Genomic DNA, 27,080 nt, shown 5'->3' with positions numbered 1-27,080 from the left:
AAAAAAAAAAAACTTTCCAGCCCAAGTCAACAGCAGAAAAGGTCTATTGCACCAAGACAACAGTGGAGTGCAGTCCAGCACAGGCCCTGACACTTTAGACCAGGCCCCAGCAAACCAGGAGTAAGCCTTGGGAGTGATTAAATCACCAGTGGTAGTGGCTGCATCCGCCCACAGATGAAAATGTGGTTGAACAGCTGGTCAGAAGAAATTATAGGGATCTCTTTGCTGGCACTAGGAGCAGGATTGTATTGCTTTCCCCATTCTTGGATCCAAGTTGCATTCCTGTGTGGCAGCCCTGGTGAAAAGGAGCACTAGTACAGCAGAGCTTGTGGCCACAGTGCAGGGGGAACCCTCCTCACAGTTCCATGGCATAAAAAGAGTGCTTGTAGTCACTCACAGTCCAGAACACAGGCCAAGAGAGTAGTAAACACACCTCTCCCTAGATCATACCACCTTGCAAGAATTGAAAGCTTACAGAACCCCAGAATTAGCTCTGAAAAGAGCTTCACAAAAACCCTGAAGCTTGGGATAGTGCACCCTCCACCTTGAAAGCAAAGGCCAACTTTAGCAAAGAGTTAAAAGTCAAGAAATAGGCTGGGGAAATGAGCAAACAACAGGAAAAAATTCTGACTATAGAAAGTTATTTTGTTGACCAGGAAGATCAAAACATACTTAGAAGGAGACAGCAAAGTCAAAACTCCTACATCCAAAGCCTCCAAAAAAATTTGAAATGATCTCAGGACATGGAAGAGCTCAAAATGGATTTAAAAATCAAGTAAGAGATGTAGATAAAAAACTGGGAAAAGAAATGAGAGTTATACAAGAAAATCATGAAAAAAAGAGTCAACAGCTTAGTAAAGGAGCACAAAAAATACTGAAGAAAATAACACCTTAAAAAACAGAATAGGTCAAACGGCAAAAGTGGTATAAAAATCCAATGAAAAGAAGAATTCCTTGAAAAGCAGAATTGGCCAAGGAGGAAAGGAGGTACAAAAGCTCACTGCAGAAAATAATTCCTTAAAAATTAAAACTGGGCAAGTGAAAACTAATGACTTTATGAGACATCAAGAAATAATAATGCAAAACCAAAAGAATTATATAATAAAATACAATGTGAAATATCTCATTGGAAAAATAACTGATCTGGAAAATAGATCCAGGAGAGATAATTTTAAAATTATTAGACTACGTGAAAGCCATGATCAAAAAAAGAGCTAGATATCTTTCAAGAAATTATCAAGGAAAACTGCCCTGACATTCTAGAGCCAGAGGGTAAAACAGAAGTTGAAAGAATCCACTGATCACCTCCCAAAATGAGATCCCAAAATGAAAACTCTCAGACATATTATAGCTAAATTCCAAGGAGAAAACATTGCAAGTAGCCAGAAAGAAACAATTCAAGTATTGTGGAGCCAGAGTCAGGATAACACAAAAATTAGAAGCTTCTACATTAAAGAATCAGAGGCCTTGTAATATAATATTCCAGAGGGCAAAGGAGCTAGGATTACAACCAAGAATCACTTACCTGGCAAAACTGAGTATATTCCTTTGGGGAAATAAAGGGAATTCAGTGAAATAGAAGACTTTCAAGCATTCCTGATGAAAAGACCAGAGCTGAACAGAAAATATGACTTTCAAATGTAAGACTCAAGAGAAGCATGAAAAGGTAAACAGGAAAGGGAAATCATAAGAGACTTAATAGGGTTAAACTGTTTATGTTACTACATGGGAAGATGATACTTTTAACTCCTAAGAACTCTCTTATTATTAGGGCAGTTACAAGGAATATATTTACACAGAGGACACTGGTGTGAGTTGAATATCATGGGATGATATCTAAAAAAAATTAAATTAAATTAAAGGGAGAGAAAGAGGAATGCACTGGGAGAAAGGGAAAGGAAGAGGTAGAATGGAGCAAGTTATCTCACATAAAAAAGGCAAGAAAGCATTATTACAGTGGAGGCGAGAACCTTGCTCTCAGCAGAATTGGTTCAAAGAGCAATAACATACATCCTCATTTGAGTACAGAAATCTATCTTAACCAAAAGGAAAGCAGGAAGGGAAGGGGATAAAATAAGAGGGTGGGTTGGGGCTGATAGAAAGTCAGTGAGATTGGGGGAGGCAGCAGTCAGAAGCAAAACACTTTCGAGGAGGTATAGGGTGAGAAGAGAGACAGAATAGAATAAACAGGGAGGAGGACTAGGATGGAGGGAAATATAGTTATCAATCATAGCTGTGAAAAACATTTTTGAAGCAAGTTTCTCTGATTAAGGCCTCTTTTCTCAAATACATAGATAACTGAGTCAAAATTATAAAAGACATTCCCCAACTGATAAATGGTCAAAGGATATGAGCAGTTAGTTTTCAGATGAAGTAATGAAAGCTATCTATAGTCATATGAAAAAATGCTCTAAATTACTATTAATTAGAGAAATGTAAATAAAAACAATTCTGAGGTACTACCTCACACCTATTAGATTGGCTAGTAAGGCAGAAAAGGAAAATGACAAATGTTGGAGTTGATGTAGGAAAATTGAGACACTAATGTATTGTTAGTGGAGTTGTGAACTGATTTAATCCTTATGTAGAGCAATTTGGAACTATGTCCAAAGAGGTATAAAACCATGCATACCCTTTGACCTGGCAATGCCACTACTAGGTCTATATACAAAAACAGATAAAAAGCAAAAAGGAAAAGGACCTATGTGTACAAAAAAATTTATAGCAGCTCTTTTCTGGTGTCAAAGATTTGGAAATTGAGGAGATGCCCATCAATTGGGGAATGGCTGAATAAGTTGTGGTATATGATTTGATGTATTGTTTATAAGAAATGATGAGCAGGATGTTGTCAGAAAAACCTGGAAAAACTTGCATGGGCTGATGCAAAGTAAAATGAAAAGAACAAAGAAAACATTGTACACAGTAACAACAACATTGTAGGATGATCAAATTGGCTATTCTCAGCAATACAGTGATCCAAGACAGCTCTGAAGGACTTATGATGAAAAATGCTATCCATCTCCAGACAAAAAAAAATTGATGGATTTTGAATATAGGTTGAAGCATATTTTTTAAAATTTTCTTTATTTTTCTTGGGTTTCTTTGTTTTGTCTTTCTCCGTATTTTACAACATGGCTAATATGAAAATGTTTCGCATGACTACACATGTATAACCTATGTAAAATTGGTTGGCTTCAAAGGGTATACAAATCTATCCTGCCCTACAGGAAAATAGAGGGGGGAAGAGGATAAGAAGGGGGGGTGATAGAAGGGAGGGCAGATTGGGGGAAAGGGTATTTAGAATGCATGCTATCTTGGGATGGGGGAGGGGACAGATGGGGATAAAATCTGGAACTCAAAATCTTGTGGAAGTTAATGTTGAAAATTAAAAATTAATCAATTAATTAAAAAACCCACAAATTGCTTGCCTTTTCATTGGGGGAGGAGGGAGAAGGAATTTGGAACTCAAAATTTTAAAAAAAGAACATTAAAAATTGTTTTTACATGTGCTTGGGAAAAAATAAAATACTAAATATAATTTAAAATGAAAAATAATGTGTCAAGATCTTTCAGTATCTTATATTCATCATCATCAACAGTGATTATTTTAACATGTGGAAGTTCTAGTTACTATACAATACTAGTTAATTGAGTATGAAAGGACAAAGGGGTTTATTTTTTTTTAAGTTCAATAATCCTCAACTGACATTTTTCCTTCAAAACTAACACTTGCCTCAAAAAAATGTCTTTGGTACAGAACAGAAAATCATAGTAAGATATGATCTTTCATGACTGTACTTCTAGCTGAATTTTTTAATGAAACCAATCAAAACATATACTCACAAGTGAGTTATATTTCTGATTCTATGCTGTTTAATTGAAATACGTACATATATATGTATACATATACATACATACATACATATACATATATATATATATATATATATATATATATATATATATATAATTCATTGAACTTTTTTTTAATGTCTCTTCTGTTTAAGATATTGTACTAGGTCCTTCAGGTAATAGAGAGAAGCATCAACATAGAGCCCACCTTAATGGACCCTGTCCTCATGGAGGTTATAATTTAGTAAGGGATATAAGACATATATACAAGTAACTATATACAGTAGGAAATGAGATAAAGGAAGAACAAAGGACTATTGTATTTCCAAGAAAGAAGAGATTACTTTTGTCTTGGGGAGAAGAGATTAGGGAAGAGTGGATAAAATTTTTTCATGACATTCTGGGCAAAGTAGGATTCTCCAAAAGAAGAGAATACAAGAATTGAGACGGGAAGACATCAAAGGCATGTTGGAGGGACATCAAAGTCTTTTGAAAAATTAAGTTACTAATTTTTCAAAATTAATTAATTTTCCTCATTTCTGAATAAGGGGTGTTATGATCAGAGAGATAATTTAGGTAGATTAATCTAGCAGCAGTGCACAATGGATTAGAATGGTAACGTCTAGAATTAAGAAGGCCATTTATGAAAGGAAGAGACTGCAGCTGTGCTGATGAAAATTAATTAGGGCTTTAAGTAGAATTGTGACAGTTTTAGTGGAAAGAAAGGGACTAGTATTAGTGATATTGCAAAGGCAGAAACAATAGGATATAGCAATTGGACATATGGGAGAAGACAGAAGAAAACGACAGAAATGGACAAAAATGACTGCCTAATTAGGAGAATGAATGATTAGGAGGTGCTGCTATTGACAAATATAGGGAAGTCAGGATAATCAGAAAGTTGTTGAGGCAAGATGACTGGTTGATTTTGGGACATGCTGAGTTCAAATTCCAGGTGGAAATAAGAAGGATACAGTTCAATATTTTATTTGGCACTCAAGAGGTAAGACAGAGCTAGAGATAGCAAATGTGAAAAACATCAACATGGAAGTCATAGTTTTACTAATTAAGTAGTATATTTTTGGTACATTATGAGCTAAACAGGCTTTTGTGGGCTAATGTAACCCAGTCAGTCATTTTGCCAATGCTCTCAGCAGAATCCTAGATTTCATGCCTCTATCCTTCCACTACATCCATCTTACCAATAGCCAGCCTTGAATAACATTGTCTCCTTTCACTGCTGCTAGAGTAGAAGCTAATCATCAAGACTAACCCCATTCTTTGAGGAAAATGCATTTAGAGATTCGAATTAAGATGCAAGTCTCTTCCCATTGACTTTTAATCCTACTTGCCAAGAAAGAGAGAGAGCTGCACTCTTTGTTCAGTACTAAGCCACTGCTGCAACTCTTATAGCCCGAGAGAGGAGCTGCAGTGAGTTGGGGACTAGAGGGACTGGGGAGAGATGGTTGAACATTATCAAAGGTTAGAGAAGTGAGATGTAATGAGATACAATTCTTGGTCTTGTGGCTTCCTGTCACACCTTTTTATTTCTTCCTTGGGTCTCAAGGAATCAATCAACTGGTTTTCATTTCCAACTTAACCTACAATTTAATAAGAGATTTGGATATTCTGTCACAGAAATGGGGTAGGGGCCTCTGTATCAAAAAGCAGGATGGGGCCTCTAAGACAAGAAGAAGGATAACGATAATGTCTGAATTTGTTTCCACAGTGGGGTTTGCTGAAGAGGTAAATAGATGAAAAGGAAAGGGAATTTGTGTTCCCCTTCTTCTCTTTGTTTCTCCCAGTCTTTCACCATGGACCTCTTATATTTGACCAGTCATGGCGGAACACTGGAACAAGGTGACAAAAAGCGACCAAGATCGGAGCAAAAGACGATTATTCCAAGCAGGATCAGTGTTCAGATACCTGGCTAGGGTAGCCTTACGTACCTTAGGGGTGTACAAGATGGAAACTCAGTATAATAGATTTTCTTATAATTCCATCACTGTATTTAGTGATCTTATTTTTTAAAGTCTAATAATTTTTCCTTCCTCTAATAACGCCTTATGATATGCTCTCAGTTTCATTTTACGTGCCAACTGGTAATACATTTCAATAAAACCCCGGTTTCTCTAATCCTTTGCAAATAAGAACAGGAAAGCTTGAGAGAATTAAGGCTTATGAAGAGGGGGAAAAACAGGCTTTAAACAGATAGACTAGCTCTTTTCCAACATACTACTTATAGAAAGATTTTTCTAATTGTGATAGAAAAAAGTTTGTTCAGGCTTCTAGGGGTGGGGCAGGGGAGAAAGGGAAGGCTATAAAAAGCAATACAATTTTGACCTGACCTGATTAGGCATTTTAAAAAAACATAATAAATGCCATTTAAATAACAATTCTTCCATGAGAAACCCATATTTTTTCTTTCAGCATTCAAAGTTTCTTTCACAATAATTGCCACCTAAGAATGCCTTGTGGATGCTAAAATACTTTTGAAGACCTAAGAGAAGGAGTAAATGCTGTGTTGATAGTTTTTGTGCAAGAATATAGATGTTACAAGCCAAGAACTCAGTTATTACACATGCTATGGGAATAATTTTGAGAACTATATAGGTCTGATCTCAGACCTCTAGGAATATACAACTGAAGATGGACATATCTGAGCAGAAGGCACATGTATAGCTGAAAGAATTAAAACAGCATTGAGGAGTTATGGAGTGTGCCTTGCGAAAATCTGTTGTTTGATCCAACAGCAATGCGACTGCCCTTTCTATAGAACAAGTCAAATGGTATGTCTTACCTGTGAAGAAAGTTAAGAGATTTGGTTTAATTTTTTGATACTGAAGCACAAAAAGTTCTCCATCTTCAGCATTTGCCCTATCCCTTTGGGTCCTGCTTTTGTTCTATGTGTATCATTTGCATTGAACATATACAGAGGGAGCAGAAATAGAAAGCACTGCAAAATTCTGAGTCTGACCAGCAAGTGAGCAAGATCTTTCTCTTCTCTTGGCTCTATTATTATTTTTGCTACCTTGGGTAAGTCACATATCTCAGTGTCAGTTTGTTTATCTGTAATATGAGGAAATTTGACAAGCTAATCTCACAGTTATTCCAATTTTTTGATTCTATGATTTGCTTTTGAAAATGCCAATCAGGATAGAATTAATGATAGTAGAATTATTTCTTAAATTTTCTTGCATTTAAAAAAATATCAACATCTTTTTAACTTTGACAAAGAATATGACATTTAAAAAGTTAGCCAGTAACATTGCATCACACTAATCTGAAACTTAATCTCATATATAACTTTGATGAAATATTTGTAAATCAAATGAGATAACTGTAAGCCTGAAAACTGTATAAACATCACCTATTATGATTATCTAGTCTGAACCATTCATAAATTCAATAAACGCTTATTAAGCATCTGCTTTGTGTAAGTTCATGCTGAGGATCCAAAGATCCAAAGGAAATAGCCAATTAAATATTGGCTGTATTAAGTCCTGGAGATACAAAGAAAGGTAAAAGAAAGCCACTGTTCTCAAGGAGATCACAATCTAATGGGGAAGACAATATGCAAACAACTATATACAAATAAGCTACATACAAGACAAATTTCAAAGGATCAACAGAAACTTCATAGGGCTTATATGCTCAGGAGTCAAGGAGATTTCCCAAGGGGGGGGGTAGTGGATACAAATATAAAAGCAAACATAGTATAACCTGTACTGAGCCTTGAAGGAAAGCAAGGCTTCTGAGAGGTAGAGATGAAGAGAAAGAACATTGCAGGCATGGGGAACAGCTTGAGCAAACGTATGGAGGTCAGGGATAGAAGGTTGACTTTGGGAACAGATATAATTCCAGCATGGCAAGGTAGGTAGTACAATGTAGTTTAACACTTAAATATGTGAGATATTGCATAGTTTTCCAGTTGCTACACACACACACACACACACACACACACACACACACACACACACACACATATACACACCTCTTGTCTAGCCAACTATTCAGAAGGAACCTCAAAGGTAGGGATTCTTAATCTGTATCCTTTCTGGTGGTAGACACATAAGGAAAAGTGCTGATGAAAGAACAGTAGACTTGGAGTCGGGAGATTTGTTTGGGACTGAGATTTATACTCTAACTTACCAGCTATAGAACGGTGGGCAAGAAACCATTCGTCTGATGCACAGCTTCCTCATCTATATAACAGGAATATTTTTGTAAGGTACCCTAATGTTAACATGTTGGCAGTTTAGAATGCTGAAAGGGTCAGAAAAAGCTAACTTTGGTACATGTTAAAATCCACGTATGGAGAAAATGTTTTTCTGTTAAATGTGAGATACAGAATAGTAGGACAACAGACTGGGGACAGAGAGTCCTTTTAAAGGACAGAGAAATGACTAGGGATACAAGGAATTGTGGACATTTATTTATTTACCTCTGCTTTTATTTCATTTGTTTGTGACTATTTTTATAGTTTGTGAAGCAAAACTCAAAGTGATTAACAAAATAACTATGTGGAAACTATGGGATGACTTAATACAGGCTGTTGATCTCATAACCAACAGAAAAGTAGATTTTTTTGAGTTTTATCCCATAAAGGAAAGATGGGTCACGGAGAAGCATGAGAATCTAATTTAAGCCACTGGGTGTAGCAAAGAACTCAGCAGGGCAGAAATTAATAAAGCAAGAGCTGTGTGAACCTCCAGCAACAGAGTCTGTAGACAGGAAGGCAGCTGCTCTGCTGATTGGCTGGAAGAAGGCAGAAGTTTATTGGAAAAGTGCCATCTGTATATTTAAAATGGAAACACCCAGAAGTGCTACACGCTTTCTGCTGCCCCTTCTGGTAAGAGAAGGGAAAACAGTAAAAGTTCACTAAGAATAGGTCAAAATTGAGTCAATAAACCCAGCAACTCATTGAGAGAAAAGCTGGCTGGCCCGATATTCATTGTCCAGCGATCCATACTCAGGAATTTTGCTGTGACCTTGCTGTGCTATTAGAAGAAAGAGATTGGAAAATTCAGCATCCTTCTGAGAGAAGAGTTGATTGAGCTGGTCTGTGCTGGCCAGAAAGCCGATCTGACTTTTACGATTTAAGGGAACTGCTTATCATTTTGATAGTGTAACGTTTGCTCAGGGCTAATTAATGATAATTGTGAGTAAAAACAGCTTGTTAGTGCTTCATCAATTTGAGAGTAAAAGAATAGATTTGCCCACCAGGAGAGCAGTGAGGGCCAGAAGGGAAACAGTTAGCAGAGAAGTGACTAATATGGTGCAGATTCTACATGAAGGGGTCAAAGTCTTGCAAAGAAGGGCTTGCCGTCAAGAATTAATCACATGTCTCCCTGCTAATTTTCTATAAGTATGTACCCATTCTCCCCCAAGGATACTGTATACATTAGTAGATAAACATTAAAATAACCCTGTTATACAAATTAACTGTGGTATATTAATTACTTCTACATTACTTTATATTGAATAATTGTGGTGGGTTAATTATTGCTTTTACATTATTATTAAATATTTTACGTTTAAGAGCTAGGGGAATTATTGTGATTCATTTTGTACAGATGGTAAGCATACCAGTGGGGGCTCAGGAACTATGGTGGTAAACATATGCCCCCATGAGAGAGTTACCCTTAGAATCTTGAGCTTGAATTGTAATCATGTGGTTGTGGTTGTATTCTGGGAACCCAGATCTGCTAGGCTGAGTTTGGGTGAATTAGCCAACTCAAACAGGACAGGTAGACATGACCTGTGCCAGAAGCTACACTGTTGTGGGACAATCCTAGGCACAGGTCATAGAAGTGTTACAGTGCCTTTATGCTATCTATATCTGGACAGAGTTATAAGGAAATTGCTTTGTAAACCTCAAAACACTGGGCTATTATAATATGTGCTATTGTTATTGTAATAGCAACTGAATATTTACTGAGTTCATTACTCCTCATCTGAAAACTTCATACCAGCTATTATGACAAAAACATGGATGAAGCCAAAGAGAGGAGTTAGAAATGGTATTATAACAGAGTTTGTAATATTATTTATTCTTTTAATTGGTGAATCTACTTAGTGTATAATTTTTCTTTATGTGGTCTGATTTATTTTTTCCATCAATGACAGTGGGGTCACACATGAGAACTGTTAACATTATAGTCTCTGAGGTGTGGCATGATAAAGTAGAAATAGTATTAAAGAAAATTAAGATGGGAAGAATAGCTGAATTAGGCCAAGTATGTGTACTTGATTAAACAGGATGTACATGTTACAGGTGACACAATTTTCAGTTTTAAGGGATCTAACTCTGAAAGAAGGGAGGATAGCAAACAGAAAAGTAACAACATAAATGGCATATTATTATGATTATTATTCTAAAATAACTACCTACCAATATGCCTACTTTCCCACCACCACAAATTTTTTTGTGAGAATAGTCTTCACAAATTATATTTTATAGCTGTTTGTTGTTTAGTCATTTTTCAGTCATTTCTGACTCCTCATGACCCTATCTGGGGTTTTCTTGGCAAAGATATTGGAGTGGTTTGCCACTTCCTTCTCCAGCTTATTTTACAGAAGAGGAAATTGAGACAAACAGGCTTAAGTGACTTGCCCAGGGTCACATAGCTAGTAAATGTCTGAGGCAGGATTTGAACTCAGGTCTTCCTGATTCCCAGGCCCAGCACTCTATCCACTGTGCCACCTAGCTGCTCCCTATTCTATAGCAGACCACCTTCTCGTCATACTATTGATTGAAAGGTGCAAAGAATGAAAAAAAAATCACTGTTATTTTCTGATGACATTTAATTTGGCAGAACAGACTAAAATCTTAGGTTCTCCTATAGGTATGTCTCATACATTTATCATATGTGATTTCTTGAAAGATGTAACAATAGAAATAAATTTATTTTCAAGTCCTATGCTTATTAATATTGAGAGGAATAAAACAAAGAGATACATATTAGTCAAACATTCCCTAAAGATCAGGTCTTTTAGATGCTCCTGTTTATTAATGACAATGTGCTAACTGCATCAAGTTCTAAAAGGTTGCAGAGCCTCCTCAATGTGATTCATAATCACTCAAAAAAGTTCAAGAGTTAACTGCAAAAATGAAAAACTAAATGGATGAATATTGCATGTTTTCCAGAATATCATGAGACATTTGATGGCCTAGTCATAAACCTGATACAATGATGTTTGCTGGTAATGTGATACAGCTTACCTTTTGCCCACTATCTCCTCTCCATTGCTTCTTAGAATGACCTCCAATTTTATTTCTTTAGAGAAAGTGATATTTCATTATTTGTAGCCACATAATGCCATTATATAGTATCACTAGAAGAATATTCATGTTAAAAAGTGGGCCTTTGTTCCAGGCAAACTTGGAGGCATAACATTTTATTATTTACTTGGAGGCATTATATTTTGGAAAGGAAAATCACTACAAATGGACTATGAACTGGACCCAAGAGTAAACAAACAGCAGGAAGACAGAATATTGAATTGGTGAAATTGTTCAGTACTTGTAAAGCCTCCAAGTTTGGCCAGAACAAAGGCCCATGTTTTAAAATGAGTATTCTTAGAATGATGTTTGTTCAGGTCTTCATGACCTCGTTTGGGGCTTTTTTGGCAAAGATGCTAGAATGATTTGCTGTTTCTTTCTCCAGCTCATTTTAAAGATGAGTAAACTGAGGCAAACAGGATAAAGTGATTTGCCCAGTGTTTAAGGCCTTCTTTGAACTCAGGACTTACTGACTGCAGGCCTGGTGCTCTAACCACTGCGCTACCAGCTGCCCCTCCAATGATGTTATATAACTATAGTATATGGCTACAAATCATGAAATGACACTTTCTTAAAGAAATTAAATTGGAACACTGTTAAGAAGCAATGGAGAGGACATGGTAGGCATGTAGTAGGCTGTATCATATTACCAACAAAGGCCTATATAACAGAACTGTGTAAGGGATATTATCAGAGAGAAAGGCATGACTAGAAAGAGACAGATCAGTCATGTAGGGAGAGTGAAGGTTTTAATTTTATTCAGAAAGATAATAATCTTAGAGCTTAGAGGAGCATCAGAAGTCTTTCAATTCCACTCTTTCATTTTATAGATGAGAGAAGAACCTCCAGAGAGGTTTAGTGATTTGCCTAGGGTAACAGAGGTAGCAAGAAGGAGAACCAGGATTTGTCCCGTTCACTCTAAATCAAGGGCTCTTTCCAATGTAGTATGATGGATTTAGCATTCTGTTCAGTTCAACAAATGTTTACTAAGCACCTATGTGTGGCAGGTATCATGCTAGGAAATGATGATGTAGGAAAGAGCAAAACAGCCCCTACCCTCAACGGATTTACATTCTCCTGGGGAGAGGAGAGAGGAATAACATATACACAGATAAGCAAATATAGAATACAAAATAATTTCAAGGATGGGAGTAGGGTATCATTAAAATTTGGGATAATTAGGACAGACCTTTTACAGGAGATGGTACTTAAGCTGACCCTTAAAGGAAGAGAGGATGATAAAAGGCAAAAGTGAGGAAGGAAAGTGTTCCAAAGAGGTAAGGATATTTTGTGCAAAGCCACAGAGGTGGCAGATGGAATGTCATATATGGGAAGTAGGCTAATTTGGCTCACTTCACTCTGCATCTGCTGCTCTGCCTGGTTTCAAGTTCACAGAACAAGATGCCCCTCTCAGCATAAATTCATCACTTCTAAATTCACCACCAGGCTGCTAACTTAAGCTCTGATTGACACATTCCTCACTCTCCTACCCCCTCTGATTGGAGGGCTGAGCACCAAACTCTTTGCAGTGCCTTTTTTTTATAGAGGGAAGAACCTGGACTTTCTGGCTCACTCCCCTTTGCATCTGCTGCTTTGCCTGGTTTCAAGTCCACCGAACAAGATGCCTCCATACAGACTAGCTCCAGTGTCCTATCTCTCCTTCCCCACTCCCATCCTACTCCTGCCTCCTTTTGTGTGTTGTCTCCCCTTTACATTGTAAATGCTTTGAGGGCAGATACCATTTTTTCGTTTTATCATTGTATCCCCAGTACTTAAAGTAGTGCCTGGCACACAGTAGGCACTTAATAAATGTTTATTGGATTAGAACATATAGTGTGTGAAAAGAAGCAATGCTTCTTGTCATTGGAATATATTAATTCATCAAAGCAAAGAGTCAGTATAGTTTAGTGAAAAGACCTCTGGATTTTGAGTCCTATGTCAAGTTTGAAAATAAATGACCAGAAAGTCACAGAAGTTATGCAACTGCTGTTAACTCTAAACAAATAAAGCTTGTTGGAGGCAGCTAGGTGGCTCAGTGAATAGAGCTCTGGCCTTGAAGTTAGGAGGACCTGAGTTCAAATCCAGCCTCAGACAGTTAACACTTACTAGTTGGGTGACCCTGGGCAAGTCACTTAACCCCAATTGCCTCACCAAAAAGCAAAAAAGCAAAAAAACCAAAACAAAAAACAAAAAACAAATAAAGTTTGTTGGAAACAAACAACATGGTCAGTCTGGAAAAACAGGTTGGAATTCTATCTTGGAAGCAATAGGAAGTCACTGAAGCCTCCTGAGCAGAGGAATGACAGAATCAGATACAGGCTTTACGAATTTCAAATTGGCAACTGTGTGGAGGATGAATTGGAGAGTGGAGAGTTTGATGACTGAGAAGTTACTGCAATAGTATCGTCAAGACATTATGAGGACATGAATTAGGACCCAGATGATATTAGTGGAGAGAAGAGGATGGATATAAGAGATGCTGTGGAGAATGAACTGATAAGACTTTTCAACAAGGGGAGAACAAAGAGTCAAGATACTGGGGAGACAAAGGCAAAAGCAAAACAGGCCCTGCCCTCAAAGAATTTACAGATAAGCAAATACAAACCAGTTTCAGGGATGGGGACAGGGCACCTCTGAGTTTGTGACCCTGGGTGCACTTTACAGAAGTAGGGAAGAGTAGAAGATCAGTTTAAAGGAAAGAACAGTTCTGTTTTGAACTTGGTGATAAGTTTGGGAGTTGAGATACCAATAGGACATAGAGGAGGGAATGTTCATGGGTCAGTTGATGATGTAGTACTGGTGGTCAGGAGAGAGATGAGGGAGAGATATCAATTTGGGAGTTATCTACAATGACCACTGAACCCATGGGAGCTGATTAGAGCACCAAAGGAATATATAGAGAAGAGGATCCACACCTGATCTATAGTGTGCACCTACACATAAGGGGTAAGGACATGGATGCCAATCCTGATCCCATCCCAATACTTCAAAGGAAACTGAAGCCCAGCAAAGGCAAAAGACTTGCCTCAGGTTGCAAAAGGAGTAAGGGGCTGAGAGAGGGACTTGAATCCCAGTTTTAGGTGTCAGGATGCCCATGTGAAGACCACCCCTCTCTTTTTACTGTTAGGAGATACTCTGTTTTCCAGAGCTAAGGCACAGGAGGTAAGCTGTGCCCTGAGCTTGACATAACAACAATCCTTTGTGCTCACCCTCTGTATGAACTCAGCTGCAGCAAAATCCCAGAATTGTTTCTGCATCAGCACCACATGGTCCCTGAGCTTGGACAAGCACCTGCAGGACCCATGTCTTGTTATGAAACCAGCTATGAATCAAACTTGTGTCATTTTTGCTCTTAGCCCTCATTGTCAGGATTACAGATCTCTCTGCAACCATTGCTATATGCATTGAGATTTGGCCACACTAAAGCAGATGTCCGCTAGTTGAAGCCCTGGAACATGTGTCTAGTTTTCCTCCAATGGAATAAAGAAAGCTTTTTGCTTAAGACCACTGTTAGTGCTCTGTTTTCACTTTGTTTTATTTTATTACTTAGAGTTAACTGTGGTTGTGATAACCTAATTCAGTTCTTTGGTATTTTTAGAGTTAACAGCAGTTGCAAACCTCTGTGACTCTTTGGTCATTTATTTTCAGGCATGACACAGGACACAAAATCCAGAGCTCTTTTCACTAAACTATACTTACTCTTTGCTTTGATGAATTAATATATTCCAATGACAATACTTTACAGAAATTTATTCTTTAAATGTATTTCACCAGTCATTTAAATTCTTGTGTCACTTTTTCCTTATACATAAAATGAGGTGTTAAATCCTTTCCAGCTCCAGATGCATTGGAAAGGGCAATGAATTTAGTTTCCAGAGATCCATTCATGTCCTAGCCTAGATCTGCCTCTTACTATCTGTCTGACCTTGGGCAAAGTTGCTTTACTTTTCTGGACTTGTTTTCTTTCCTCAGTAAAAAGAGGAGTTTAGACTACTTGAGAGGTTCTTAATCTAGGGTCCGTGTACTCTTTGAAAATATATTTTGCTAACTGTATTGCAATAAACTTGCTTCCCTATTTTTTTTTTTTATTAAGAAAGGGTCCATGGGTTTCACCAGATCACCAAAGTGGTCCATGACAAGGAAAGGTTGAGCCGCAGGACTAGATGGCCTTTGAGCTCCCTTTCAGCTCTAAATCCACGATCCTATGTACTATGTACATTGCGAGACTTATCAAGTAGCCCTGGAGTGACGGGCAAAGGTGGACTAAAGAGTTATTGAAAAACTAAAAGGCATTTGGAAAAAAACAAAAAAATCTCTCGTCAAACAGCTGACAGGACGAAGGTACTTGGCCTTATTCCTAACTGCATTTTAAGTGGCATTTCAAAGTCTGACGTTTAACTCTGGTTAAAAAGAAAGGTCAGGGAACGGAAGACTGATACAGATTTTTCTGCTCCAAAAATCCCGCCCCCGGGAAGAACCAAGCTAAGAGAAAAATTTCATTGGTTCCGCGTTTAATGACGCCATTTCGTCGCGTAAACGCCTTACATTTCGCTCTTACGCATGCCCGCATTCGTGATTTTGCTTTCCGATTGGTCGGTTCTATACCCGGCGTCTACGTGCAAGCGGTCCAATCATCGGCCTCGAAGCTCCGCCTGAGCCCCCGGGCCAAAGATGGCGGCCTCCATTCGGGTGAGGTTGCGGCCGTGCGGCCGGGCACTGCAGCTGCACACCGCGGCCGAGGTCGCCGCTCCCGCGGCCTCGGCGGCGCGGTACCCGCCGGTGGTGGCTCGCTCACGGCCAAAAGCCAGGCGGCCCGGCAGCGTCGGGTGGACCGGTGGCACCAGGAGGCGCACGACGCGCCCTCAGTGGAAGCGAAGCTGCGCGTGCTCACGAAGCTGCAGCGCCTCAAGTACGTCGTGTATCCGCAGACCTTCGCCCTCAATGCAGACCGCTGGTACCAGAGCTTCACCAAGACCGTCTACCTGAGCGGCCTGCCCCTGCCCCCGCCCCCGGCCCGGGCGAGCCCGGCGGCCCGGCCGACCTGGCCCCGCTGCGCTCGGCCGTGTGCGACTGCCTCCTGCAGGAGCACTTCCACCTGAAACGCAAGAAGTGGGCCCCGCTCTACCAGCAGCAGGAGTTCGTGGCCTCGCCCCTCCTCCAGCAGCTCGTGGCCTCACTGACCGGCCTGTTGATCCCCCACAACCCAAGCCTCGCCGCCGCAGCCCTAGGTGAGTGTCCGAGGCCCGCCGGCCCGCCCCCCGCTCCAGGCCTTTTCTCTGCCTCCTCCCCCCAGTCCCCAGGACCCCCCCTTCCTCTTGCCCCTAGGACCCCCCCTTCTCCCTCTTGCTCCCAGGACCCCGCTTTCCTCCAGTGTTTCACCCCCCACATCCACTACCAGGTCTTCTTCCCGCCATTCCCTCCCCTTTTCTTCTCTCCTGCGCATGAAGAAACTTACTTTTAATTCACAAACACCACAGTAGCTTCAGGAATTACAACCAACGAATTCTGATTGCAAATCGCCTTTTGGTGCCATTGTACCAAGCAAGGGATGTACTTCTCCATGAGGTGGCCCATAGAACTAGGTTAGGACATTCAATAATAGCAATAATAAAAATAATAATAGTAGCTCACATGTACATATGGCTTTACAAATATTGCATGTTATCCTCAAAAACCGATCTGGGAAGGAGACGCAATTATTATCCTTATTTTACAAACAGCTTAAGCAACTTGCTCCAGCACCCATAGCCAAGTAATTGGGCAGATTTGACTCTGGTCTTCCTGACTCCAGATCCTGCCGTATCCCAGTGGGCCACCCAGGTGGTTTTTGTGTCATTCAGGCACATCTCAGGATGCAGGCTGTAAGGTCCAAGGCCTTGACACTTAGAAGCAGAATGACCTTGAACAAATAATAGTAATTATAATGATAGCATTGTATAGCATCTTTAGGTTTTCAGAACATTTTGTAGCTAGGTGGTGGGGTGGATAGAGGGCAGAGCCTGGAGTCAGGAAAACATAGTTCAAATCTTTCCCTAGACACTAACTGTGGGACACTGGGCATCCCAGTGTGAGGATCAAATGATAATTTTAAAGTGATTAATACTTTTAGTGCTTAGCACATAGTAAGCACGATATAAATATTACCTGTAATAATAATTGTTGTTGTCTTTACGATAGCTGTGTGATTTAGTTGCTTTGATTATTCCCATTTTACAGGTGAGAAACTGAGGCAGACCAGTTAAGTGACTTGCCCAGTCAGAGTCATACAGCTAGGAAATTTCTGAGGCTGAATTTGAACCCGAGTTTTCCCGACAAATCACTTTGCACTTGGCCTCAGTTTTCTCAGGTGAAATGAGGAAATTGGTTTTCTTTGGATCTAAAGCCCTTCTAGCTCTTCCATTCTGTGATTCTTTGGTGAAATGAGATCACTGCCCTAGTTGTGAAGAGGCAGAAGGGTTACTTCTAAAGGTATTGAAAGCACATCCTTATGTAAACCTACATTACATTACATTAAAGTAAGCTATTATTTTTGTCCGCTAATAAACAGCTAAATGACCGTAGACATTTCATTTCCAGTGGAGAGTAGATGAGAATATGGAAAGTATGGAGAATATGAAAAGTGCACAAAAGGTATAAGAAAGTACTGTGAGAGTCACAGGGCCAAACAGGCCTAGAGAGGTCATCTGTAAATTAAGCTGTTGTAGAATTTGGAACTCAGAATTTAAGAAGAATGTTAAAAGCAAGTGATAAATTACATATATTTACATATATGTATTTGCCCCCCTGTGTATGTGTAGAGAGAGAGGGGACAGAGAGTGCACTTACAGCCTAATGATTTGATAAATTGAGTACCAAAGAATCAGAAACACGGAATATAATAGGCCTCAAAAAATGCGTATTTTAAAAAGGCAAGATAAAGGGTCCTTGACCAGATGCATTCTGGGTTTTATCAAGAAGAGTGCTATAATAATAAAATTATAAATTCTGTACTGTATTCAAAGTGAAGCTGCCCTACCCCTAAGTATTAAGCCTTTTATAAATGATTGTACCGATTCTTATCAAATCTTTAAGTTGTTGGTATCATGTCCATTTTAAAAGTGAGAAAACTAAGGTTTTATATATACAACTTATTTGACTTATCAGAATGAGAATTCATTGAATGATTTGGTAAAGGACAAGGGAGCAGACTTGGAGTAAAATGTCTTATCAGTAATAGATCAGATTGTAAATGCTCTTAAAAAATAATAAAATGAGCAGCTGTATTAGATAATCTCTAAAGCCCTTTCTATCTCTTAAAGTATGGTGATTCCACATGCACAGCTTCACAATACTGTGGTAAATACAAAACTAAAACCCTGACTTCTTATGGTTCCTACATTGCCCTGCCTCAGTCAGTGTAGTGTCCCCTCCATCCAGTGCTGGAAAAAATCACAAAATCCCTCATTTCATTCATTATAAATTTATACTTTGTAACATTGCTTGGACCCTCTCTGCTGCTCAACAACCCTAGCACGTACCCTGTGGTGTTTATTCCAAAGTTTTTCAGTACCCCACTCCCATAGTTTCAGCATAAAACTAAGGCAGGAAGTCTGTTCTTTGCTCACCATTTTGTATCTTTTCTCATCTTTTTCTTTCCTTTCTAGGCCCTTGTTCTAACAAACATTCTCTTGATTCTTTAATTTCTCCCTCTTCATGGACTCTTACAGGTCATTCATATATTAAAAAAATAATAGTAAATAGAAAACAAACCCTTCCCTTGAGTAAGGGAATGTCTTTTCAAGCTGTTCAGTCATTTTTCAGTCTTACTTGACTCTTCGTGACCCTGTTTGGAGTTTTCTTAGCAAAGATACTGCAGTGTTTTGCCATTTTCTTCTACACTTCATTTTACAGATGAAGAAATTGAGGCAAACAGGATTAAGTGACTTTCCTAGGGTCACATAGCTAGTTAAGTGTCTGAGGCCATATTTGTACTCCTGAAGATGAGTCTTCCTGACTCTAGGCCCAGCAATCTATTCACTGAAAAACCTAGCTGCCCCTTTTCATGCTACTTCCCTTTCATTTTTAATCTTCATACTTACAAAGGAACAGGTTAGTTCCTTTGATTTCTTATTGTCTGTCTATGATTTCTACTTTTACTTCTGCCCATCCACTTGTTGCTTAGCCCCTTGTAATCTGGTTTCTATTTCCATTGCAGTAGTGGAATGGCCCTTTCAAAGGTGAAGCTGACTTCCTAATTGCCAAGTCTAACAGCTTTTTTTCCAGTCATCATGCCTGGAGTTTTCTGTCACATTTGGCAATTGACCAGCTATTTCTTCTTTACATTTTCTATTTTCTTACCTTCATTTCCTACTTTTTAATTCCAAGCCACTGTTGCTGTTCCATCTTCCTCCTTAATGTGGATGTTCACTAATATGCTTTAATATGCTTTAAATTCTTCTCTTCCATCTTTCCTGATGATCTCCCAAGATACAAACATTCCTTAAATATATATTATGTGTAAGACACTGTATTAGGAAGTGTAGAAGCAAAGATAAAATATGAACCATCCTTTTTCTTAAAGAGCATATATTCTGCTGAGGATGAGGGGAGCTAATGTTCCCAGATAAGTATAATGCCAAGTAGTGGTGATGTGGTCCAGATTAAGTAGGGCAGAGTGGAGGTGAGAGAGGGCATGTTCATTTGGGACATCTAGGAAGGTTATGTGCAGTAGTTAGTACTTCAAGTTGAGTGCTGAAGAACAAGAATGTTTCTCCAAGGCAGAGGAGAAGATGGAGTGTGTATTCCAAGCATAGGTGCTGTTCTGGATAAATGCATAGAGTTGCATGATAATTGAAACCCAGAGGGTAGATGAGATATCATGAAGAAAGTAAAGAGGCAGTTAAATGTTAAAAGCTCAGGACAGAGCATTGGAAGACACCCAACTTTGTGGAACAGGAAGAAGAGCTGTTGAAGACAAGGAGGATACAACCAGATGTGGAAGAACCAGAGGATGCTCTAGATTCAAGAATACAGATGATGGTGCATTTTTATAGACAGAGGGGAGGGAAGGGAGATATTGAAAATGCAAGAGTGAAAACTTAAGGGAACTAAATCCCAGAGTAAATTAAAGGGTCTAGGATGAAGGAAGTAGGAGGAACAGATTTTTACCCTGAGACTGGTGAAGAATAACTATAATAAAAATAAAAATAGTTCAAGTTTATATAGGACCTTAAAATTTACAAATCTTTTTTCTCTTGACAGCCCTGCAAGGCAAGTAGCTATAGGCATTTTTATAGGTGAAGAAATTGAGGCTCAGAGATTTGAGTGCTTCTCACCAAGAATATTCTTCTGTAACAGTATATTTAAATCAGAATAATTTAATGTTAAATTACTAGCCTCAAACCTGATCCTTTCAGCACATTGAAAAATATTGTTAAAATTATTTTGGATTAAGATATCTGGTTTGCTTCAGGCATTTAGTGTTTAATCAAACATTTAATGTTAAAATTAGTGGTCTGTGGTGTAAGAACTAACATAATTAAGTTCACTAAATGAAAATATATACATTTTTTGTTAGACTTTAAACGTCCAGTTCACTTTTACTGGTGGCGTGGTGAAGAAATTATTCCAAAAGGTCATCGTCGAGGTAGAGTTGATGCATTACGATACCAGATAGATGATAAACCACATAGCCAGATTCGTATACCAAAACAACTTTCAGAGGTAAGAATTTTCCTTTAAATATGATCTATATTACTTTAAACCATGACCTTTATGACTGGCCCATTATGTATGGAAAAAACTAATAGTAAATAATTTGCCCAGCTATGTAATATTAAATTAGGATTATGAGCCTTTTATCTCTGGTTTTCTGTTCATTTTACAAATATTCCATATAGGTCTTACTTTATTACTATATGGTTAATCTAGTAGTTATTATATTTATATATGCATATATATATATATTATATATATATATATATATATATATATATATACACACACACACACACACACACCTACACAGAGAGAGAGAGAGAATAGTATAGTACAGTAGTGTCTGTATGGGAGTAAGTTTGTTGGTTAACTTTTTTTTCCTATTATAAAAACAATTTTTTTGGGTGCAGTTTTATAGTTATAGTCTTAAACTGTAAGAGAAAATCCTTTTATCCAAAGTAGTATGTTTTTGAATTGGGCTGTGTATCATATTTATAGTTCTGAGGAAAAACAAGAAAACTGACAAACTTTTCTTTGCTCCTACATTAATTGTTCAAATTGCGTTTCAAAAACTTGATCTAATACATCTATTTTAGTGATTAATATGTTAATTTACATTTTGGTAGATAGTAATAAAAGGATATATGTTATTGCTACTGTTAAGATTTAATACTTGTAACTTTTTTCCTTAAGTTTGTGCCATTGGATTACTCTATTCCAATAGAAATTCCTGTTCTGAATTGTAAACCAGACAAACTTCCATTATTCAGACGACAGTATGAAAATAACATATTTATAGGTGAGTTTTTCTCTTAGAGGTAATGTAACTTGTGTTGTAACTTTGTGTGTGTGTGTGAGATAGAGAAATTAATTGTTGGTGCCCAAATGTTTGAATCTAAATACTATAACATACAGTCATTCTACAGGCATTGGTAATTCTTGTATAGGCATACCTTGGAGATATTGCAGGTTTGGCTCCAGATCATACAATAAAGCAAATATTGCAATGAAGTGATAAAGTCATAAGAATTTTTTTATTTCTCTGCATATAAAGTTTATATTTACATGCTGTTGTAGTCTATTAAATGTGCATTAGTACTATGTCAAAAAAATTTGTACATGTCTTAATTTAAAAATAATTTTATTGCTAAAAATTGCTGACTGTCATCTGAGCTTTCAGTGAGTCATAATCTTTTTGTTGGTGAAGGTTGTTGCCTTGATGTTGATTACCACTGACTGATCAGGGTGATCATTGCTGAAAGTTGGGGTGGCTGTGGCTATTTCTTAAAATAAGATGACAACAAAATTTGCTGCATTTATTTCTCTATGGCATACAATGCTGTTTGATAGTATTTTACCCTCAGTACAGATTTCAGAATTGGAGTCAGTTCTCTTAAGCCCTGCTGCTGCTTTATCTAGTAAGTTTATGTAATTCTTCAATATTGTTGTGTCTCAGGGAAAAGGGAGGCCTGAGGGGGGAGGGAAAGAGGGGGAGAGAGAGAGAGAGAGAGAGAGAGAGAGAGAGAGAGAGAGAGAGATACACACATATATACGGGGAACAACCGGTTGGTGGAGCAGTCAGAACAGACAAAACATTTATCTGTCTAGCACTCTTATATGGATGCTGTTTGTGGTACCCCAAAATAATTACAGTAGTAACATCAAAGCTCACTGATCACAGATCACCTTAACAGATGTAATAAAGAAGTTTGAAATATTGTGAAAATTACCAAAATGTGACACAGACATACTGTGAGCATATGCTGTTGGGAAAATGGCATCGATAGATTTTGCTGGACGCTGAGTTGCCACAAACTTTCAATTTATTAAAAAAAAAAGTGCCATATCTGTGAAGTGCAATACAACATGGTATGCCTGTTTTAAGAACTGTTCATATTAGAGATGCAGACATATTCTTATTCAAGAAGCAGTTAAGCAAACCAAGAAGGAACACGTGCTTTCAATTTAGAGTTCATTTTGTAGTTCTGTACGTACACAGAAGCTTGATAAACAGGAAAGATATTTATGCAGCTTTGTCATCTCAAAACTATGCATTTAAAAATACTAAAATTGATTTTTTAAGTGTTATTTTGGTTTTCATTTACAAAATGTTCATTGATTTACTTAAACTAAAAGCTGAATTGGTATCATACTCATTTTTGTTACTTTTCTCTGATACATACTTGTCTGTTGAAATAGTAGCAAGGCAATTTATAACCCCAATGAGACTTAAGAGAAACCTGTTCAAGAGGCCACTAATGTACAAGTGAACTGTGGAGTGGCTGTAAAGTGAAGCACTTAGACTCAGAGCCAGAAGAGATCTTTCAGACCACTTAGTCCAGCTCCCAGTATTTACAAATAAGGAAATTGAATTGATTTCTCCAGTCATATAACCAGAGAAAGCCAAAATTAGAATCAGAACCCAGATCTCTTGATTCGTCTATTATCATACCACAGTTCTGCCTCTAAGTGGGATTGCACTTTACCATTGCAATATGAGGTCACCGTTTCACCTATTGGCATTTATAATCATTCTATTTTCAGAGCATTTTGATTAACAAAGTGCTTTCCTCACAACTGTAAAGGTAGGTAGTCAGTGTTTGTTTTAGCTTTTTTAATCTTTAGATTCTGTTTTAAATTGGTGATATTTCTTCCCCAAATACTGAGTATACTATTATTTAGTGATAGTTTCTTAGCTCGTGACTTAGTATTACCCTTTTGTTAATAGAATCGTATTGCAGAAGAAAATAATGCACAGAGAAAATAGAGTCCCAATTAATTGACTAATCAACAGGTAAATTTGAAGTAGAATGTTATAGTCTTATTCCTGTCCTCTTATTTGCTACTATTTTTCTATGTTTTAGTTTATTTGCTAAATATAGCTTATTTGCTACATTTTAGTTTATTTTTATGTTATCACATTGTGATTTTGTGCTTAAATGGGGGGGTTGTGTTTTGTGTATAAAACACTTTGCTTGTAGAAAAGAAAGGTAATTTAAAGAAAAATACAAGATTATTTAATTTACAGAAGAGCATGAAGCAATTAGTAAAATAATATTTAACAGAAATTCTCATCTGTTGTGTTTTGTCGTTTTTTTCTTTTTTGTTTGCTTTGGAATTCAGGGACAAAATTAGCAGATCCATGCTGTTATGGCCACACTCAATTCCATTTGTTACCTGACAAAATAAAAAGGGAGAGACTCTTGAAGAGCAATCGTTCTGATCAGATAGAAGTCGGTTATCGAGCCAATGCCATTGCCAGTCTTTTTGCTTGGACTGGTGCACAAGCTATGTATCAAGGTAAGATTGATTTGACAGTTTGATATATGCTTAAATTGAGTAATTTAATTGGACTTAGTTTCCTTGAGAAGAGGTTGACATATTTTTAACATTTAAAAATGGAAACATAAGCTTTGATTGTTTAAGGTAATTAGATTTTGTGCTAGGAGGCTTGGAGGTCCTGTGGTAATAATTGTAATGATTTTCACTTTGACAGTAAGAACTTATATTGTCCTTTCTCTTTTTGGGCTTGTTTTCATTGTGTAGTCATATAGTGCTTAATACAAATAAACTTGTAGATAAATAGCCCCCACTTTGCAAGGGTCAAGCTTTCTGAGACTAAAAAATAGTTTTTAGTAGTTCGTATCCTTTCTTGTCCTGAATCACTTGGTAAAATATGACACCAGAAGTGAAAGTGGGATGCAGTATATAATAAGCTTATCCCAGTGGGGTATTGAAAACTCTAGTATAGGTGTTGCAGGATGAGGGGTAAAGGGTGATGGAATGTAACTGCCTGTAATGAGTCTTCATATTTCCACACCAACAATGAACTTTCATATCTGTGTATCAATTTGGACTCAGATCCTCTGTCCTTTCCAAAAAGGAATAAAGAGGTGATTGGGAGTAGGGGTGGGAGCTCAGTTTCTGATATGTCATCAGCAAAGGCAAAATCTTACTTTTGTTCTGTTCCTGAAGGTTTTTGGGGACACTTATTTTCCAGGCTATAGGTGGCTGAAATCATAATAGTTTTTTTTGGGGGGAGAGTGGAGTTCCTTATCCCTGACAACCCATTCAGCAACTTTGAGAGGTGGTTGTTACATCAGAGTTGTGTCATGTGTGTGGCTTGACTGGTGCAACTTCTTACAACTTAGGAAAATGCTTGGGAGAGAAAATGTTTCTCAGAGTTAGAAGCCTCTGCAGAATATCTTTCCATAGAACTCAGGAAGGGAGCAGTCAGCAAAAACTAAACCAAACCCTATCGAGCTTTTTTTTAATAAGCTAAAAAATTAGAGTAGACTTCATTAAAAACAAAACCAAAAACAAATTAGCAGCACGCATGGAGGTTACAATGTGTAATATAAATATCTTTTATCTTTACTTGAAATTTTCTTTGTTATAGTTTACTTTTTGTAATTATATGTGTGTGTATGCATATATGCTATGTATATGTGTGTATGTACACTCATACAGTATACATGATGAGAACTTGCCAGTGATTCATTTGGGCCATATCTATTCCTCCCCCTTCCTTGCCTCACATAACACCTTCTGTTAATATGCTTCAAGTTTAGATGTGTGCGCTAAATCAAGAAATTTGACTGTTTGAGAATCTGTTTCATTTTATGGTATTATAGCTGGGGTATTTCTGTGTGAAAATATATGATGAGGTATAGGATAGGATTGTTTGTGGAGAGGCAGAATTATCAGTCTTCTCTATGTAAATAAAACTGAAATAATGAAAACAGATTATTTTCCCTTAGAGAATATAATTGTAAAGGAGAGATATATCCCTGGGTATTAACCGGTGACAAAATATTAAGAAGATGATGCAGTGAAGCAAATAATGAAGTTGCTATTTAGAAGTAAGAAAAAAGTTAGTAGGAGACAGTGTCACAGAAATTGTAGTTGGGGCTTCTTGATCAAAGATGTGATTGTGTTGGAATCAAATCAGATAAAATAAAGAGACAGTTTAGATTGTCCAAGAAGACAAGTTGAAATCTATTATTTTTGGGAGATAGTTTCAGTGGAATGGTGAAGATTGCAGGATGGTATGGGAAAAATCAAAAATAGGTATATCGCTTGAATTTTCAGATGAATGGAAAGAAAGAAAAAATGACAGTTGGGAGATGAAGATCAAGTGATGGTCTAGGAAAGGATGGGGAAGTAGGGATGTTCTCAGGGTGTAATAAGTAATGACAGGGAAGATTGCAGCTGGTGCAGTGGAAAGGACACTGAATTAAGAAGTCTGGAAATTTGTCTGCTCCTGGTTTTTGACCTTGACCAAGTTACTTACATTCCTTGGTGTCAGTTTCCTCGCATTTGAAACAATGGAATTGGACAAAAATATCTATCAAGTGCTTTCAGCTCTGAGTCTACATCATTTTAGAGAATTCATAGAGTTATCTTGGGAATGAAGGTTCTTGAGTTGACAGGATGAAGTTCATTGCAATTTATAGTAAAAGGTAAGGACCTTATTAGAAGGCATCTAATGCAATCCTCTCATTTCATAAATGAGGAAATGTATGTCTAGAGAGGTTAAATGATGTGCCTCAAGTTTAGTTCCATTGTGAACAATAGTTTGAAAAAGGTGAAGACACAGTAGTATGTCATAGAGGGATAGGGGTGGTAAGAATGGGAAACTTTTGTGAAAATTTGAGTACTTTGTGGATCAATGTCTTTGTGTTTTATCTCCTCTAGGTAAGCATTCCTACAAAAAATCATATTTATGTGAACATAAATGTAACTTCTTTCTACAGGATTCTGGAGCGAAGCTGATGTTACCCGTCCATTTGTCTCTCAGGGTGTGGTCACAGATGGAAAATATTTTGCCTTCTTTTGTTATCAGTTAAATACTTTGGCACTCACTGCACAGGCTGATCAGAATAACCCTCGTAAGAATATTTGTTGGGGGACAGAGAGCAGGCCTCTCTTTGAAGTTATTGAAGATGGTGATGTTAAAGGCTTCAGTGATGAACTTTTGCTTCAGTTGGTCCAGTTTCTAATGAACAGACCAGAAGAATACAGATCACAACTATCATAAATACTTTCAGAATACTTAGACTTCACTGAATGTAAAATAAATCAATTATGATTTGGGATAATTGTTAATGTAAAGACCTGGAATAAATTTTAGAAATATTTCTTACTGTGCTTTTTTTAAGCTTTTCTTGTGCTGTTTCAAATAATGTCGTTGATAATTTTAATTTAAGATACCTGTGATTGTCTGTGATTTTCATCAGTGGAAGAC

The 27,080-nt window shown here is 37.6% G+C and overlaps 1 protein-coding gene across 1 annotated transcript; it reads left to right on the top strand.

Annotated features, from left to right (window-relative positions):
- Positions 1-15,779: 15,779 nt before the first annotated feature.
- On the top strand, positions 15,780-26,973 carry MRPS30 (mitochondrial ribosomal protein S30). Its single transcript, XM_020997968.2, is given in 7 exon segments — positions 15,780-15,920; positions 15,923-16,141; positions 16,144-16,365; positions 20,694-20,839; positions 21,527-21,632; positions 23,957-24,133; positions 26,590-26,973. Coding segments are annotated over 7 exon segments (1,266 nt in total). The 5' UTR covers positions 15,780-15,808; the 3' UTR covers positions 26,874-26,973.
- The last annotated feature ends 107 nt before the right edge of the window (positions 26,974-27,080 follow it).

Source organism: Phascolarctos cinereus, unplaced genomic scaffold (assembly GCF_003287225.1).
Source record: "Phascolarctos cinereus isolate Bilbo 61053 unplaced genomic scaffold, phaCin_HiC Scaffold_4;HRSCAF=312, whole genome shotgun sequence".
Lineage (NCBI taxonomy): Eukaryota > Metazoa > Chordata > Mammalia > Diprotodontia > Phascolarctidae > Phascolarctos > Phascolarctos cinereus.
This window is presented reverse-complemented; position numbering and strand designations above follow the sequence as displayed.